Raw genomic sequence first — 12951 nt, 5'->3', positions numbered from 1 at the left:
CTAACAAACCAATAAAAAATATTTTAAAGATAAGGTGACACAAATGACGGTCTTGAACTTTCTAAAAATCACCAACGAACAATGACAAACCCGAGTGTGCATGCAGGTAATGCAGTGTGTGCCCAGAAAGAATGCAAAAGGATTCTGCATAATTTAATAAAAATGCATGTTCAAACTGTTGATAATGACGAAGAAATGTGAAAGAAATGTCAAGGCTTCTACATATAATTTTAAGGGTATGTGTTGTCAGATCTTGAAAAACATGTTCCTTTGTTTTGTCATTAGAGGTCAACATTACACTGCGAAATGAATCCATGAAGACACTAAGAAGTCTTTGTGTAAGTGGATGTGTTCCTGTAAATTGCCTCTCGATGCCAGCTCCCCATCCAGAACTGGCACAGGGTTGGAATATAAAGTGCCAGTTTGTCCCTATTAGCTTGGGAGCAGTGTGGAGGGAAGGGAGGGAGTCTCTGGAGTGAATGAGGTCTGAGCAAAAAAAGGAGGTTGCGTTCAGGAAACGGAGCCAGACTGCCATTTAAAGAAGAGTTTGACTGCCTTCGTCTCTGTGGGTTAAGCGTGGGGAGGTGTCGCTGTTTAACATGGTGCGACCGTTACTTCGTACATGTGGAGAGGTCTAACCTGTATGGCACAAACGCATTTATTCACGTTGATGAACCTTTCATTTCTTGGGGCGCTCAGATATATTAATTGGTCATTGGTGATGCTGGCACATTGGGACAAATAAGCTCAGATGCCTCCTTTACATTGTATACAGCAGGAGCAATGATGATGTCTGTGACAGGTCTCAGACACATAGCCACTCTGAAATTTCACCTTTGCAGAGTGCTCAGAATAAGATCCATCATGCTCCCTGCTGTAAATACATACTAAGGACTTAGTAAAGGTTCCATCAAAAGGTGTTTCCGGAGCAACGGTTGCAGGGAGTTTTGATTCTCCTAGAATGCTGTGTGCAACTCTCCACCCGAGTGTTTCCGTTACATGTGTCACTGCCACATGTGACTTTGCAAGTTGTCTTTCTCTTCTGTGGCTACATTGCCAAGTAAATGTATTTTCCCACAATGATCTTATTCTGTTGCATCAGCATTTTCTTACGCTGCCCTGACATGGACTGGTTCCGGTATCATATCGTACTGTTACAGCTTGTAGTGTAACTCAGTAGGCACTTTCTGCGGTTCAGATGTGTTCTGGCAGTGATGAGCACCTATGCTTTTAAATCTCCTTCTCCTCCCAGAACTTCTGAATGTTGTCCAGCTGCCCTGATGACCCTCTTCACCCCTCCCACAACCCCTTCTAGTCTGAGAAGTCCCTCCCACCTTAAGGTACTGCTTGGTAAAACTCTTCTGAGCACCAGGGTGCACCTGCTCTGTGAGATCCACTTTTTTAGAGGGTGATGATGTTGAAAGGCTTCCCAGCCATGGTTATTTAAGAGGACACCGTTGGTCACCGAGAGCACTGCTGAGTGGTTTTTGTAACCTGACTTGGGTAAGAATCTGAGGAGTTGTTTGCTTGCCTTAGTTCTGTAAAATCTGGCTTTCTGCTGGCAGAGAGAGATGTCCGAGGACCGAACCGAAGGGGGTGGGTGCCAGTGGGTGAGAAAAGAGTTGAAAACAGTGCTTTGTTCTTCGGTGACATTTTGTTCTCTGTGCCGTGTGTGCAAACCGTCCGTTGTGATTTTAATGCTGTCGATAGCAGAGGCCGAATGTTTACAACGTTCTCAGAGGTTCAGACAGACCATGGAACCATCAAGAAATAGCTATTTGTTGCAGTAAAGTAGAATTCTCTCTGTGCCATTTCAGAAACACTGGAAATCTCACAAAGTGGTTAAGGGCACGGCTCATGTTCCTTATGGGTGTCAGTTTTGATTGTTTTACATAATGTTAATAGTTCACACAGTTGCAGTGGAATTGGAAATAGCTAAATTCTTTACTAAACTAAAGCAATTAAAGTTTAAACTGAAAACTTTACAAACGATTCAGCTTTATGAAGTAGTTTCTCTGGTGTAATACAATAAGCTCTCTAAGCCACTGGATAAAAATCTCAGCTCAGCGACTAAATGCAATGTACTACCTGTATGTAAGATGGGTTTAGAAATGATGGATGCAACACTTCCAATAGACACATCTGCTGTACTGTTGCCTCTTGGATAAAAGGGTTAGTATGTAAATGATTAAAATCATAGGAACATAACTCAGAGTTTATACTGTGCTGTAACTGTTGCTAGTATGTTTTTCCTGACTTTGAAACTGGAAAAGTAATTAGTGGTGTGCAGCTGTCAAGGTCCTCAGACTGAATCTAGATTAGTCTTAATTTTTTCTCTCATTGACATGGTGTTAGTGGGGAAAAAATTAACTGGAATGAAAAGTGAGTTCCACACCAAAATTTAAGGTAGAGCGCTGAAAGTGCTATATATTGATGTATTAATTAAGCTTTTGTCTTGTTTCTGAATTTGGTAGGGTCTTCCAGTTACTCAACAAGGAGTGAGGGGAGTCTTGTGCAGCTGAGGTTCTTTATGTGGAGAATGGGTGACCACATGTCAGATGATCAGGAGAAGCTGGCCAGCCAGCAGATGTTACCTGCCCCAGAGTCTAACACTACCAGGACGCCCTGCTGCTCCCAGCTAAAGGTATTTGGAGCCTGTAGCTCCACTGTAGTGTGGGATGTTCTTTGAGTGATCCAACCTCACCAGACACTGTGTAAAGTGAATAACTTGTAATTCCATGGAACCATTTGTGTAAAACTGAAAGGTGGGGGTGTAACAGATGGAATGTATGCAGGGTGGAAGGTGTGGGTTGGAGAGTGTAATATGTGGCTGGTAGTACATGGTGGGTACAGTACGTGTGATATCGAGGTTGTGTTCCAGGGGAAGAGCCCATGGAAAGAAGAGGGTGTGGTATGGGGTCTGTGGAGCATGTGCAGGGAGAAGGGTGTCATTCACGGTGGCCACAGTCCATGGGGTCGGTCTGTCCTGCCCTGATACCATGGTGTCCTCTTCTTCGGCCCATCCAGATGTTCATCGTGGCACTGTCCTTCGCCTTCTTCTCCAAGGCCTTATCAGGAACCTACATGAAGAGCTCCATCACGCAGATCGAGCGCCGCTTCGACCTCTCCAGCTCTCTCATTGGCATAGTAGATGCCGGGTTCGAAATAGGTAAGAAGGAACTTTGGTCCCTGGGGACTCAAACCCTTTGCTTCACTGCCACTTTTTTTTTCCCCTCTCCAGGTAACCTGCTGTTCCTGGCAGCGGTGAGTCACTTTGGTGCTCAGCTGCACAGACCCCGACTCATCGCCGCAGGGTGTGCTCTCATGGCCGTTGGCTCAGCACTTACCGCCCTGCCACACTTCTTCATGGGACAGTGAGTGTGCACTGGGTATAAAAATATCACACAAATAATACCCTGAGCAGAGATTTGTCTGCCTCACATCAGTACTTAACTTGTCAGATGTCCCTTTTCTCCAGGTACAAATATGACACCTTGATTAAAAGTTCATCGAATGACAGTGTCAGCATCACCCCCTGTCTGGAGTCTGGGAAGCAGCTAAGACACCTTGAGAACCACATGAGGCCAGGTACAGAACAAGCTGAACTTCCTGTTTGTCCTTCTCCGGATATTAAAGGCATTCAGTAAGATTTTGTTTCTCAGGGCAATAAGGAAAGCACTTGATATTTGGGAGAACCCTTTTGATATCACTGCCAGCATGTTCTGTTTGTCGGTGCACAGCCTGTGTCTTAGTATCGTGTGTGTCTGGACTGAAGGTATATATGCAAATGTTGGGTCTGTATCCACAGTATACAACAGAAATGAGTACGCCCCTAGATTTACTACGGTATATTAAAAATAAAGGCCCCACAGTAGGAACTCAATGCAACAAAAGTCAGTACACCTTTCATTACTGAGATTCAAATCTATTATTTTCTCACTGCTTTTGATACTTGTGCAACACTGGTATCCTCCATGCCAAGGAGGATTGGGTCTGTCATCAAAAATAAAGGTGGACATACAAAGTATTGAAAAAATAAAAGATTTTAATCTCAGTAATGAAAGGACATAAGAGCAAATACCCTACTGTTCAGCTTAGAAATAATGCGATTATTGAGAGGTGGTACAATTTTGAATCATTTGACATTTAAGTGATATTCCACAGGGGTGTACTCACTTCTGTAGTATACTGTATGTGTCACGATATGGTAATGTGTGCATAGGCTGTGTGTGTATCTGTGTCCAGACTGTACACAGGATGCAGGCTCCCAGATGTGGGTGTACGTGTTCCTGGGAAACGCTCTGAGAGGCATCGGGGAAACTCCAGTCACGCCACTGGGAATATCGTACATCGACGACTTTGCAAAAGCAGAGAATTCAGCTTTCTACATTGGTATGCGACTGTCATAAAACTCCTTTGGAAACGCCATGGCTTATTGCTTCTCACACACACTTGTGTGACAATTCTGAAATGTTCTTATACTATTTACAGCTTGTCTGCAGACCATCACGCTACTGGGTCCAATGTTTGGATTTTTACTGGGGTCCATGTGCGCTAGACTCTATGTGGACATAGGATTCGTGAATGTTGGTAAGAGCGTCGTGTTAGATCAAATCAATGGTAATATTTGTACGTGTGTGTCTATATGCACATACCCTGGTGTCTGCCTATGCATCAGGCAGATCACAACTCAAGGGTCAACGCCGTGCATCTTCGACTGTGTGTGTACCCATGTTTCTATGTATGCACCGTGTGCTGAGCTAAGAGCACCCTCCTCTGCAGATAGTGTGACAATCACACCTAAGGACACCCGCTGGGTAGGTGCCTGGTGGCTGGGCTTCTTCGTATCGTCGGCCATCATGCTCCTGGCTGCGGTCCCCTTCTGGTTCCTGCCCAGGTCACTTCCCAAGCAAGGTGAGGAGATGAAGGACCTTCCTGAACCTCAGCAGCCGTCACTTGCTCCCATGTCCCAGTCCCACTCCTCCAGCCCCAACACTGCAAAGCTAAAGGATATTGCCAAAGGTGAGTTCCCATGATCCCAGGTTTAAGCAGCATCCAAAAAGTGCCACCTATTCACAAGTAGTTATGTGTTCTCTCTTTTTTCCACATCTCTTTCTTTCTTTCATAGGATCACTTCACTTTAAATACTTTATATCTGTTTGTCATCACTTTAAGTCTTGCTTTTCCCTCCTCTCATTGCAGAATGTTTACTTGAGTTGAATTTTTCTGAAGTTCCAGCTCGGAAAAATTCCAGCTCAACTGTAATTGTTTTTTCCCCCGTAACACTCACTGAACACCCAGTACTGGTATTTTCCACTCTCCTCGAAACACTGAGCGATAGCATTTGTTGTTACTTTTCCCTGTTCGTGTAGTGGTTCCGCTAAGCTCAGCATGACCTCCCTCAGCTCTGAGCCAGAATGTCATTAATAACGATTTACACTTGGCTACTTCTGACATCTGTCCACTTAACGAAAGGCAACATGCAGGGCAGTCCATTGCAAGGTGTTCGTTTTTGTCTCGCTCTTGACAGCCTACTTGCTTCCTGCATGCAAAATGATTCTGTGCTCCACGCTTTCGCCTTAGGTTTCTTCCCGTCTCTGAAAAAGTTGGTGTGCACACCTACTTACTTCCTGCTGCTGTGTGGCAGTGTCTTGAAGTTCAACTCCTTCATCGGACTTCTCACGTTCAAGGCCAAGTACATGGAACAGCAGTTTGGCCAGTCTGCATCCAGGGCTAATTTCCTCATAGGTGAGCGGGCGTCCCCCTCCACTCTCGCAGTCCCGGAGATCCATCGCAGAAGAGAGAGGGATCCTCATCCCCACACTCAGTTAAACCTTTTTCTCAGGCTTCCCTTGTCTCCTTGCAGGTGTGACCAACTTGCCTGCTGTTGCCGTGGGGATATTCCTGGGCGGGGTGTTGATGAAACGGTACAAGCTGAGCGTGGTGTCGGGAGCCCAGCTTTCGCTGGCCACCTCCTTCGCGGCGTACCTGCTGGTCATCACGCAGTTCGGGATCAAATGTGAAAACTTACAAGTGGCAGGGATCACTGTCTTCTACAATGGGTCGGTAGAATATGCTCTGGCACTCTCTTCTACAGTAATTTCGCATTCTTTGAGCCTTTTAAAGACATAACTGCTATTTTTCCCAATTCCTGTGCTTACACATAAACAGTACATGTAATGTATTGCATTAATATGTATTAGTGTTGCAGTTTTAACTTGTAAAAATGCTGATGTTGTACCGGCACAGTTAAGGTTAGATACATGGTTCAAGGTTACAGCAACAGGGAATGGAACCAATGTTACTTTAACCACTCTCATCTTGAAAGGACCCTGAGAGTCTCATCCGACAGCCACACTCTGTTCTCGCCATGCAATGACGGCTGCTCCTGCTCTGGTTCTGAGTGGGACCCAGTGTGCTCCGAAAACAGCATCACTTATACGTCACCGTGCCTGGCCGGCTGCATCAGCTCCTCGGGGTTTGGCAAAAACACGGTATGGCATGCTGAACCTCAAGGATCGTATGTGTATGGTGAACGGCATTTTATTACTAAATTATTTAATTCTGCATTTCGGCATTATGTGAAAACATGCTAATGTTCGTGTCTTCACAGAATTAGTTGTGAAGATTGTAAAAGTCATATTATGACATAAAAAATATACACTGGCTCCTTGTGTTACAGACTTCTGAACTTTTAAAGAAACTCCCTCACACTCACACACTGACTGAAACTACTCATCTCAAGTGGGGTCACGGTGAACTGGAGCCTAACCCAGCAATACAGGGCACAAGGCTGGAGGGGGAGGGGACACACCCAGGAAGGGACGGCAGTCTATCACAAGGCACCCCAAGCGGGACTCGAACCTCAGACCCACAAGAGAGCAGGCCCTACCCAAACCTGCTGCACACCGCGATGCCCCCACACCCCCTTTTTAAAGAAACTGCCATTTAAAACTTAAGTTTTAATTTTAATATTTTTAAATTAAAGTTTACCTTTAATTAATGTCCCCTTAATTTTAATAGGACAGCTGGTAGCAGAGCAGTTAGCGATGATGCCTTTGCTCCCAAGGGTTGCTGGTTCAAATCCTGCCTCTATCTATAGAACTAGAGAGCAAGGTAATTATCTTAAAACTGCTCTACTAAAATTACCCAGCTCTATAAATGGGCAAATACTTGTGTCACGCGGAACACAGGGAGCCGAGACGGCTGAACCCAAGTGCAGCGTTGTTCGTTAGACATTGAGGGAAGAGGCAAGGTCTCAAAACCAGGGACAGGCAAAGGGTCGGTTGATCAGCGAACAGGACAGGAACGAGGATCCATGGATGTGGTCGGAGAACGAAGCAAGGAGTCAAAAAACCGGAGATTGTGGACAGAGCAAGAGAGTAGTAACACGAGGAAGGGCGGTTGTCCCAAACGAGATTCTGCAATGGTACGGGAGCTGAAGAGGGTCTTTATAGGGTGAGTGATTACTCATGAGCTAACGTGGAGTCAGGTGTTGTTGCTTGTATTGTGGGCGTGGACGTGACAACTTGTAGTTACCTTAACATTGTAATTTGTTTTACATAAGTGTCAGAAAAATGTAGTGTACTTGTCACAGAAGTTACAGATTTGAGAAAGTATTTTTATTAACTATTAGCCATATTCCAGATTTTTACTGAACATAGACATTAATAAATTGAGGGAAGTCTATAATTTTAAGCCTTTACTGATTGTGCAGATAATTAATACATTTTTAAAAGAGACCAGAATCTGACAAAATTAGCCAGCAAATGGGTTTGAATAGCAGGTTATGCATGCTCCTATGTGTTCTGAGTCCCCGGGCAGAAATATGTATGACACATTGTAAGGCGGAAAGCCCAGTAAAGAACTGTGGTGCCGAGGGTGCCCACCTGCAACTCCCCGACTCCTTCTCTTAACCCACACATTACACGATGATCACTAAAGCCCAATACAAGCACAGTGATCAGAATTTTTTTTTTTTTTTCTGAACCACTTGTCCCATACGGGGTCGCGAGGAACTGGAGCCTACCCGGCAACACAGGGCGTAAGGCCGGAGGGGGAGGGGACACACCCAGGACGGGACGCCAGTCCATTGCAAGGCACCCCAAGCGGGACTCAAACCCCAGACCCACTGGAGAGCAGGACCCGGTCCAACCCACTGTGCCACCGTGCCCCCCGTTGATCAGAAATAGTGCCTTATAAATTTTAGAAAAACAGCTAAATTGTCTGCAATCCAAGGTAAATGATATACAACCAATGTGCATCAAGTGCGAGCCAGAAATTACTTTGAAGTGTAGGGCGATGGAGAGGCGGCATTTCACTAACTGGGTCAAACATGGTAGATTTACAAGCATAGGTTTATCTACAGTTTGTTCACTTTCTCTTTGTATCTTTTCCACCTTCTCCACTCTTTTGAAAAACTGAAGACAGTTCTTAATATTCACAGTCGATATCTGCTGAGTCATCCGGTGAAGCTTTGGTGTGCGATTCAAATTGGTATGCCATCCCTCTTTTTATGGAAAATAAATACTAAATCATTCCTGAAAAATAGGATCAGCAAAAACTTAGCAACTCGAAAGTCGAGGACCAACTTTGATGAACATAAGGGCTGGTTAAAAAAACAGAAACGTCAAACAATTTATTAATGTAAAGGACCTAATAAGGAGTCGGGCCACCCTTATTATCATACAAGTCTTGAACTGCATATTGTGGAATATTGCACTGTCCTTCAAAAAGAAACACCTCCAGGTCCAGGAGGGGTAAAGGTTCAATGATGCTTAGATCTGAGGCCATGGAAGGTGTGTCACATCATCCTGGTGTGCATGGAGACATGACCATCCTGGAATATGGGAACATCATGAGGAAAAAGTATTAAATGGCCTCATATTCCTTGGCCTTTTTAATTCAATGGAGAGCAATCATCAGACATAATGACTCTGTAAGATGGTTGCCCTTAACAGGTCCCCGACCGTGGTTAACAGTTGGTAACAGTTAGGTTAAGGGTATCCTGTGGCGTTCTCCAAACATAAACCCATCCAGATGTAAGTAAACGGTGAAAAATGACTCATTACGTATACTGCATTACTTTATTCCATGGCTGAGGGATCCAGACTGTGTGCCTCTTACACCAGGTAATGTGTCTTTGTGCATTTGCCTTGGATACAGTTGGATTCTGAATGCCGGCTCTGCCATAAATTCCAGCTTCGTGAAGCTCAGAATGTGCAATTTTTCTTGAGACTGGGTCACAGAGGTGCCGATTCAGCTTTGTGATCATTTTTGAGGCTGTATTTTTGTGGCATGTAGCAACTATCCTGTGTAGTGTCCATCTAACCCTGTCTGTAAGCTTGAGCTTGTGATCACTGTTCCATGTACTGCATCAAAACACCATATTACAAGGCAGGTTCCTGCCATTAATTACTCTGTAAGACTGTACACTGTCTACCTGTTCTCGCTCAGCTCTTTCGTAGCTATTACGGACTGCGCGCTTAACAGATGCTTACGTCTACATACATAGCCTACATATGACACACCATGTTTACACATGAAATCAACCTCTAATGCAGAGAGAGAACTTAATGCAGCAGGAGCCAAACTATAACAACAAAGAAGACCGCACTGTGGCACGGGTCCCTCTTTTGGGTTCCGTGATATTGCTGATGTCTCTTATCTATAACCAGGCTGTGAAAATACAATATTAATATGTACAAAGCTCACAGAATCCCTCTTTAAATGGAACCTGCCAGACAATGGTATTTCTGTGTATATTTGCAGGTGTTCCACAACTGCAGCTGTGTCCAGGTGTCTCCCCCCCTGTCGGGCAGCTTGTCCGTGTCAATTGGTCAGTGCCCCCGCAGTGAGACCTGCTCCTCCAGCTTCACCACCTACATGACTGTGTCAGTCCTCAGCTCCTTCATCAACTCCCTGGGAGCCACGCCGGGTTATATGGTCATCATACGGTTGGTGATGCTCCACCATGTGTTCATTAGTAAAGGACTTGAGATGGAAAGTATGTTCACCACAAAGTCATTCAGTTTTGTGGGACACGTGGTTATCAGGCAGTCGGTTTCTCAGGTAGTTTCTATCATCCTTTGCCCGTCAGATAAGCACTTGGAGTTTTTAGCCAGGTAATTCATAGACCTGCTGTACTGGGGAAGCCACGACCACTTGTGCAACCTGGAAATGGAGGAAAGTGGGTACACAACAATGGGGTAGTCAAGAAGCAGGTGAGATGTGGGTTGCAAGGATATGCTGGGGGCAGCTGGATGTGTACTGAAGCACCGACTCTAATATTCATATGTAGATGCATTGCACCTGAGTTAAAATCCCTGGCTTTGGGAATCCAGACCCTTGCCATGAGAGCTCTGGGTAAGTGACATTATTTCTTTTTTGCTCAAGGTACCTAGTATTTATCCAATTTATTTTGCACCCGCTATGCAAAAAACATGTTGGAACTTCTGCCATTTTTTGACATACCTTTAATTTCCATAGGGGGCATACCAGCACCAGTGTATTTTGGCGCTTTGATTGACTTGACCTGCTTGAAATGGGGGACGAAGAAGTGCGGAGGAAGGGGGGCATGTCGGATGTATGACTCCGATATGTACAGGTGAGTATTTCTGTCACTGTATATGTGCATGTGGGCAGGCCAGCAGATGTGTTGCTGACATCCAGGTTGGTTGAGCATCACAAAGTAACCTGGAAAATGTTAAGCAAGTTAATACTCTAAATAAAACAAATATTTGTACTGTGAGTTTTTGAGTGTGGTTCATTCAGCATAAAGGCACATCACTGTGAAGGTTTTCACTTTATGATCTTGTGCATACAGCAAGTAATGATTCAATTCAGGAAGCATCATAATTGTAGCTGCCACATTTTCTTGCTGAGAGCAGTCTTATGAAATTGCCAATTAAAATAACAATCGAATCAGGCACAAATGATTCCTCGATGTTGATTGTTTCTTCTTCCATTTCCTGAACAGAGTTGTATTCCTGGGCTTAATCACATGTTTAAGTGGCTCATCCTACTTCTTCATCGTTGCTGTGATTGTGCTGCTGAGAAAGCAGTTCCAGGAGAAGGGGTGCCAGGATGCCAATGGGGAAGCAACGCAGGTCAACCTTGAGCTCATGCATCCGCATGCAGAGAAAACAGCAAATGCAGCACTGCACTCTGAGAGGCTATGCCAGGAGCAGGGTGGCACGCCTGCTGACCAGCCTATGAAGCAATCAGAAGAGAGCAAAGCAGCAACAGAGCATGGTCAAGCCCAGAAAGAAGGGGATCGAGACATAAGGCAGGCCAATGGGCAGCTTCAGAAGGATTGGGGCAATATTGATAGTGAAGCTAAGAGACAATACCACAATGATGGAGAGGAGGCTACTGGTAGTGCTGTCAAGGTGCAATCCCTAACAAATGAAAACACGACAGTCGATCAGGCTAATGGGCAGCCCCAGAAGGTGAATGAGACAACCATCGACCAAGCTAACAAGCGATTCCAGAAGGAAGAGGCACCGAGAGCGACAGAACGGCGACCTGAAGCTTGACAGTGAAGGAACGGAAACTGTTCCATTGACCTTTTCAAAGACCACAGCTGGAAGAGACAAAAACATTTTACAGGGAGCTGTTTTGCTTTTAATAAATCCACCTCTGGAGTGCTTTATTCTACAGAAAATTTCAATTTTTAACAAAATATTTTACTAGTAGTTTTAAAATTGTGCCAACACTATTGTGCTCTAGTTTCCCAAGGATGGCTCAGGATCCGATATTTAACAAAAAGCTTTTTAGGTAAAAATACAGCGGCCACATTACGTCCTGAAGCAGGCTCTCTGTTATTTTGAATCAGTAATGTAGTCTGTCAATGGTTACAGCAGCAACAACAAGCCCCTAATTTTCCTACGTATGTGATTCCAGTGGTGGAGGTAATGCTTAAGCGTGTGGGTGATTATATGATAATGTCACTCTGGCAGACTGTGTAGTGGGAATGTATGGTGCAGGAGTGAGCTGTGCTCTGTAGTTAATCAGTGCCAGCCTCACAGACTCGCCGTTGGAGTAAACACATCCACAGATGAGTCCTTCTCCCATTAGCTGGCTTGCCGTGGGTCCATCATGCCATCGCCTGGCTCTTTGTCACCAAAGCAGCACACCGCTAAGCTCAACGCACCGTAGAGGTCCAAGTTCAGTAAGACAGCCAATCCCAGCCTGTCCTGCATTTGTTAACCTCCTGATGGAGTGTGTGCTTAATTAAAAATGCCATCCTCTTCTAATGTGCTATCTGGGTTCATTGTAATCACCTACCTGTATCTATTTGCGTCATAACAAAATAAATCAAGGAAATTGGAACTGTGTTCTTGCTCATATTGGTGATAGTGTAACTGAGTTTGGATTTTACAGCAGTAAACACAATTTTTATCCCTTTTCCATAAGAAAATTATTATAATGGTGCCCTTGAAAAATATATCCCTAGGATAAACCTGTCACAGTCAGGAACGGTAGGCAGGTGGTTCGGACCCAAGCACGTGTGAGGTCATCCCGGATCCAATCAAGCACACAGAGGCAGACAAAATTGGTGGTCAGGGACAGGCGTTGGTCGATCGAGGTGTAAACATCATTTAGAGGGCAAGACAGTACTCAGAACAAGGCAAAGCAAGCAGAGGTCGAAAGCTAGGTAAACCCAAGAACGAGAAACAGGGTGCAAGGGATGAAATGTTGAGTTCACAAGCCAGGTCCTTGAAAGATTCTGCAACACTGTGCTGGGACTTTGCTGCCTTTATCCCTGACCTTGATTACTATCAGGTGCAGCTGCTTGGTTTGTTGGCGTGACAGTACCATCCCCCCCATGGGAGGCTCCAGCCATCCGCCTGGGCTGGCGCGGACACACCCCGGGCCAGGGAGCAGAATGATCTGGATGGTCCTTGTGGAACGAGGAGATCAGGGATGGGTCGAGGATGTACGATGCAG

The 12951-nt window shown here is 45.0% G+C and overlaps 1 protein-coding gene across 1 annotated transcript; it reads left to right on the top strand.

Annotated features, from left to right (window-relative positions):
* The first annotated feature begins 2539 nt into the window (after positions 1-2539).
* Positions 2540-11789, top strand: slco1e1 (solute carrier organic anion transporter family, member 1E1). The gene is made up of 14 exons (XM_029249190.1): positions 2540-2644; positions 3028-3169; positions 3242-3374; positions 3479-3588; positions 4246-4392; positions 4492-4590; positions 4783-5022; positions 5584-5748; positions 5867-6062; positions 6329-6494; positions 9772-9956; positions 10301-10365; positions 10489-10606; positions 10979-11789. Exons 1-14 carry the CDS (start codon positions 2540-2542, stop codon positions 11535-11537), a joined length of 2430 nt encoding a protein of 809 aa, XP_029105023.1. The 3' UTR covers positions 11538-11789.
* The last annotated feature ends 1162 nt before the right edge of the window (positions 11790-12951 follow it).

This window comes from Scleropages formosus, chromosome 2 (genome assembly GCF_900964775.1).
Source record: "Scleropages formosus chromosome 2, fSclFor1.1, whole genome shotgun sequence".
In the NCBI taxonomy this organism is placed as follows: Eukaryota; Metazoa; Chordata; class Actinopteri; order Osteoglossiformes; family Osteoglossidae; genus Scleropages; species Scleropages formosus.
This window is presented reverse-complemented; position numbering and strand designations above follow the sequence as displayed.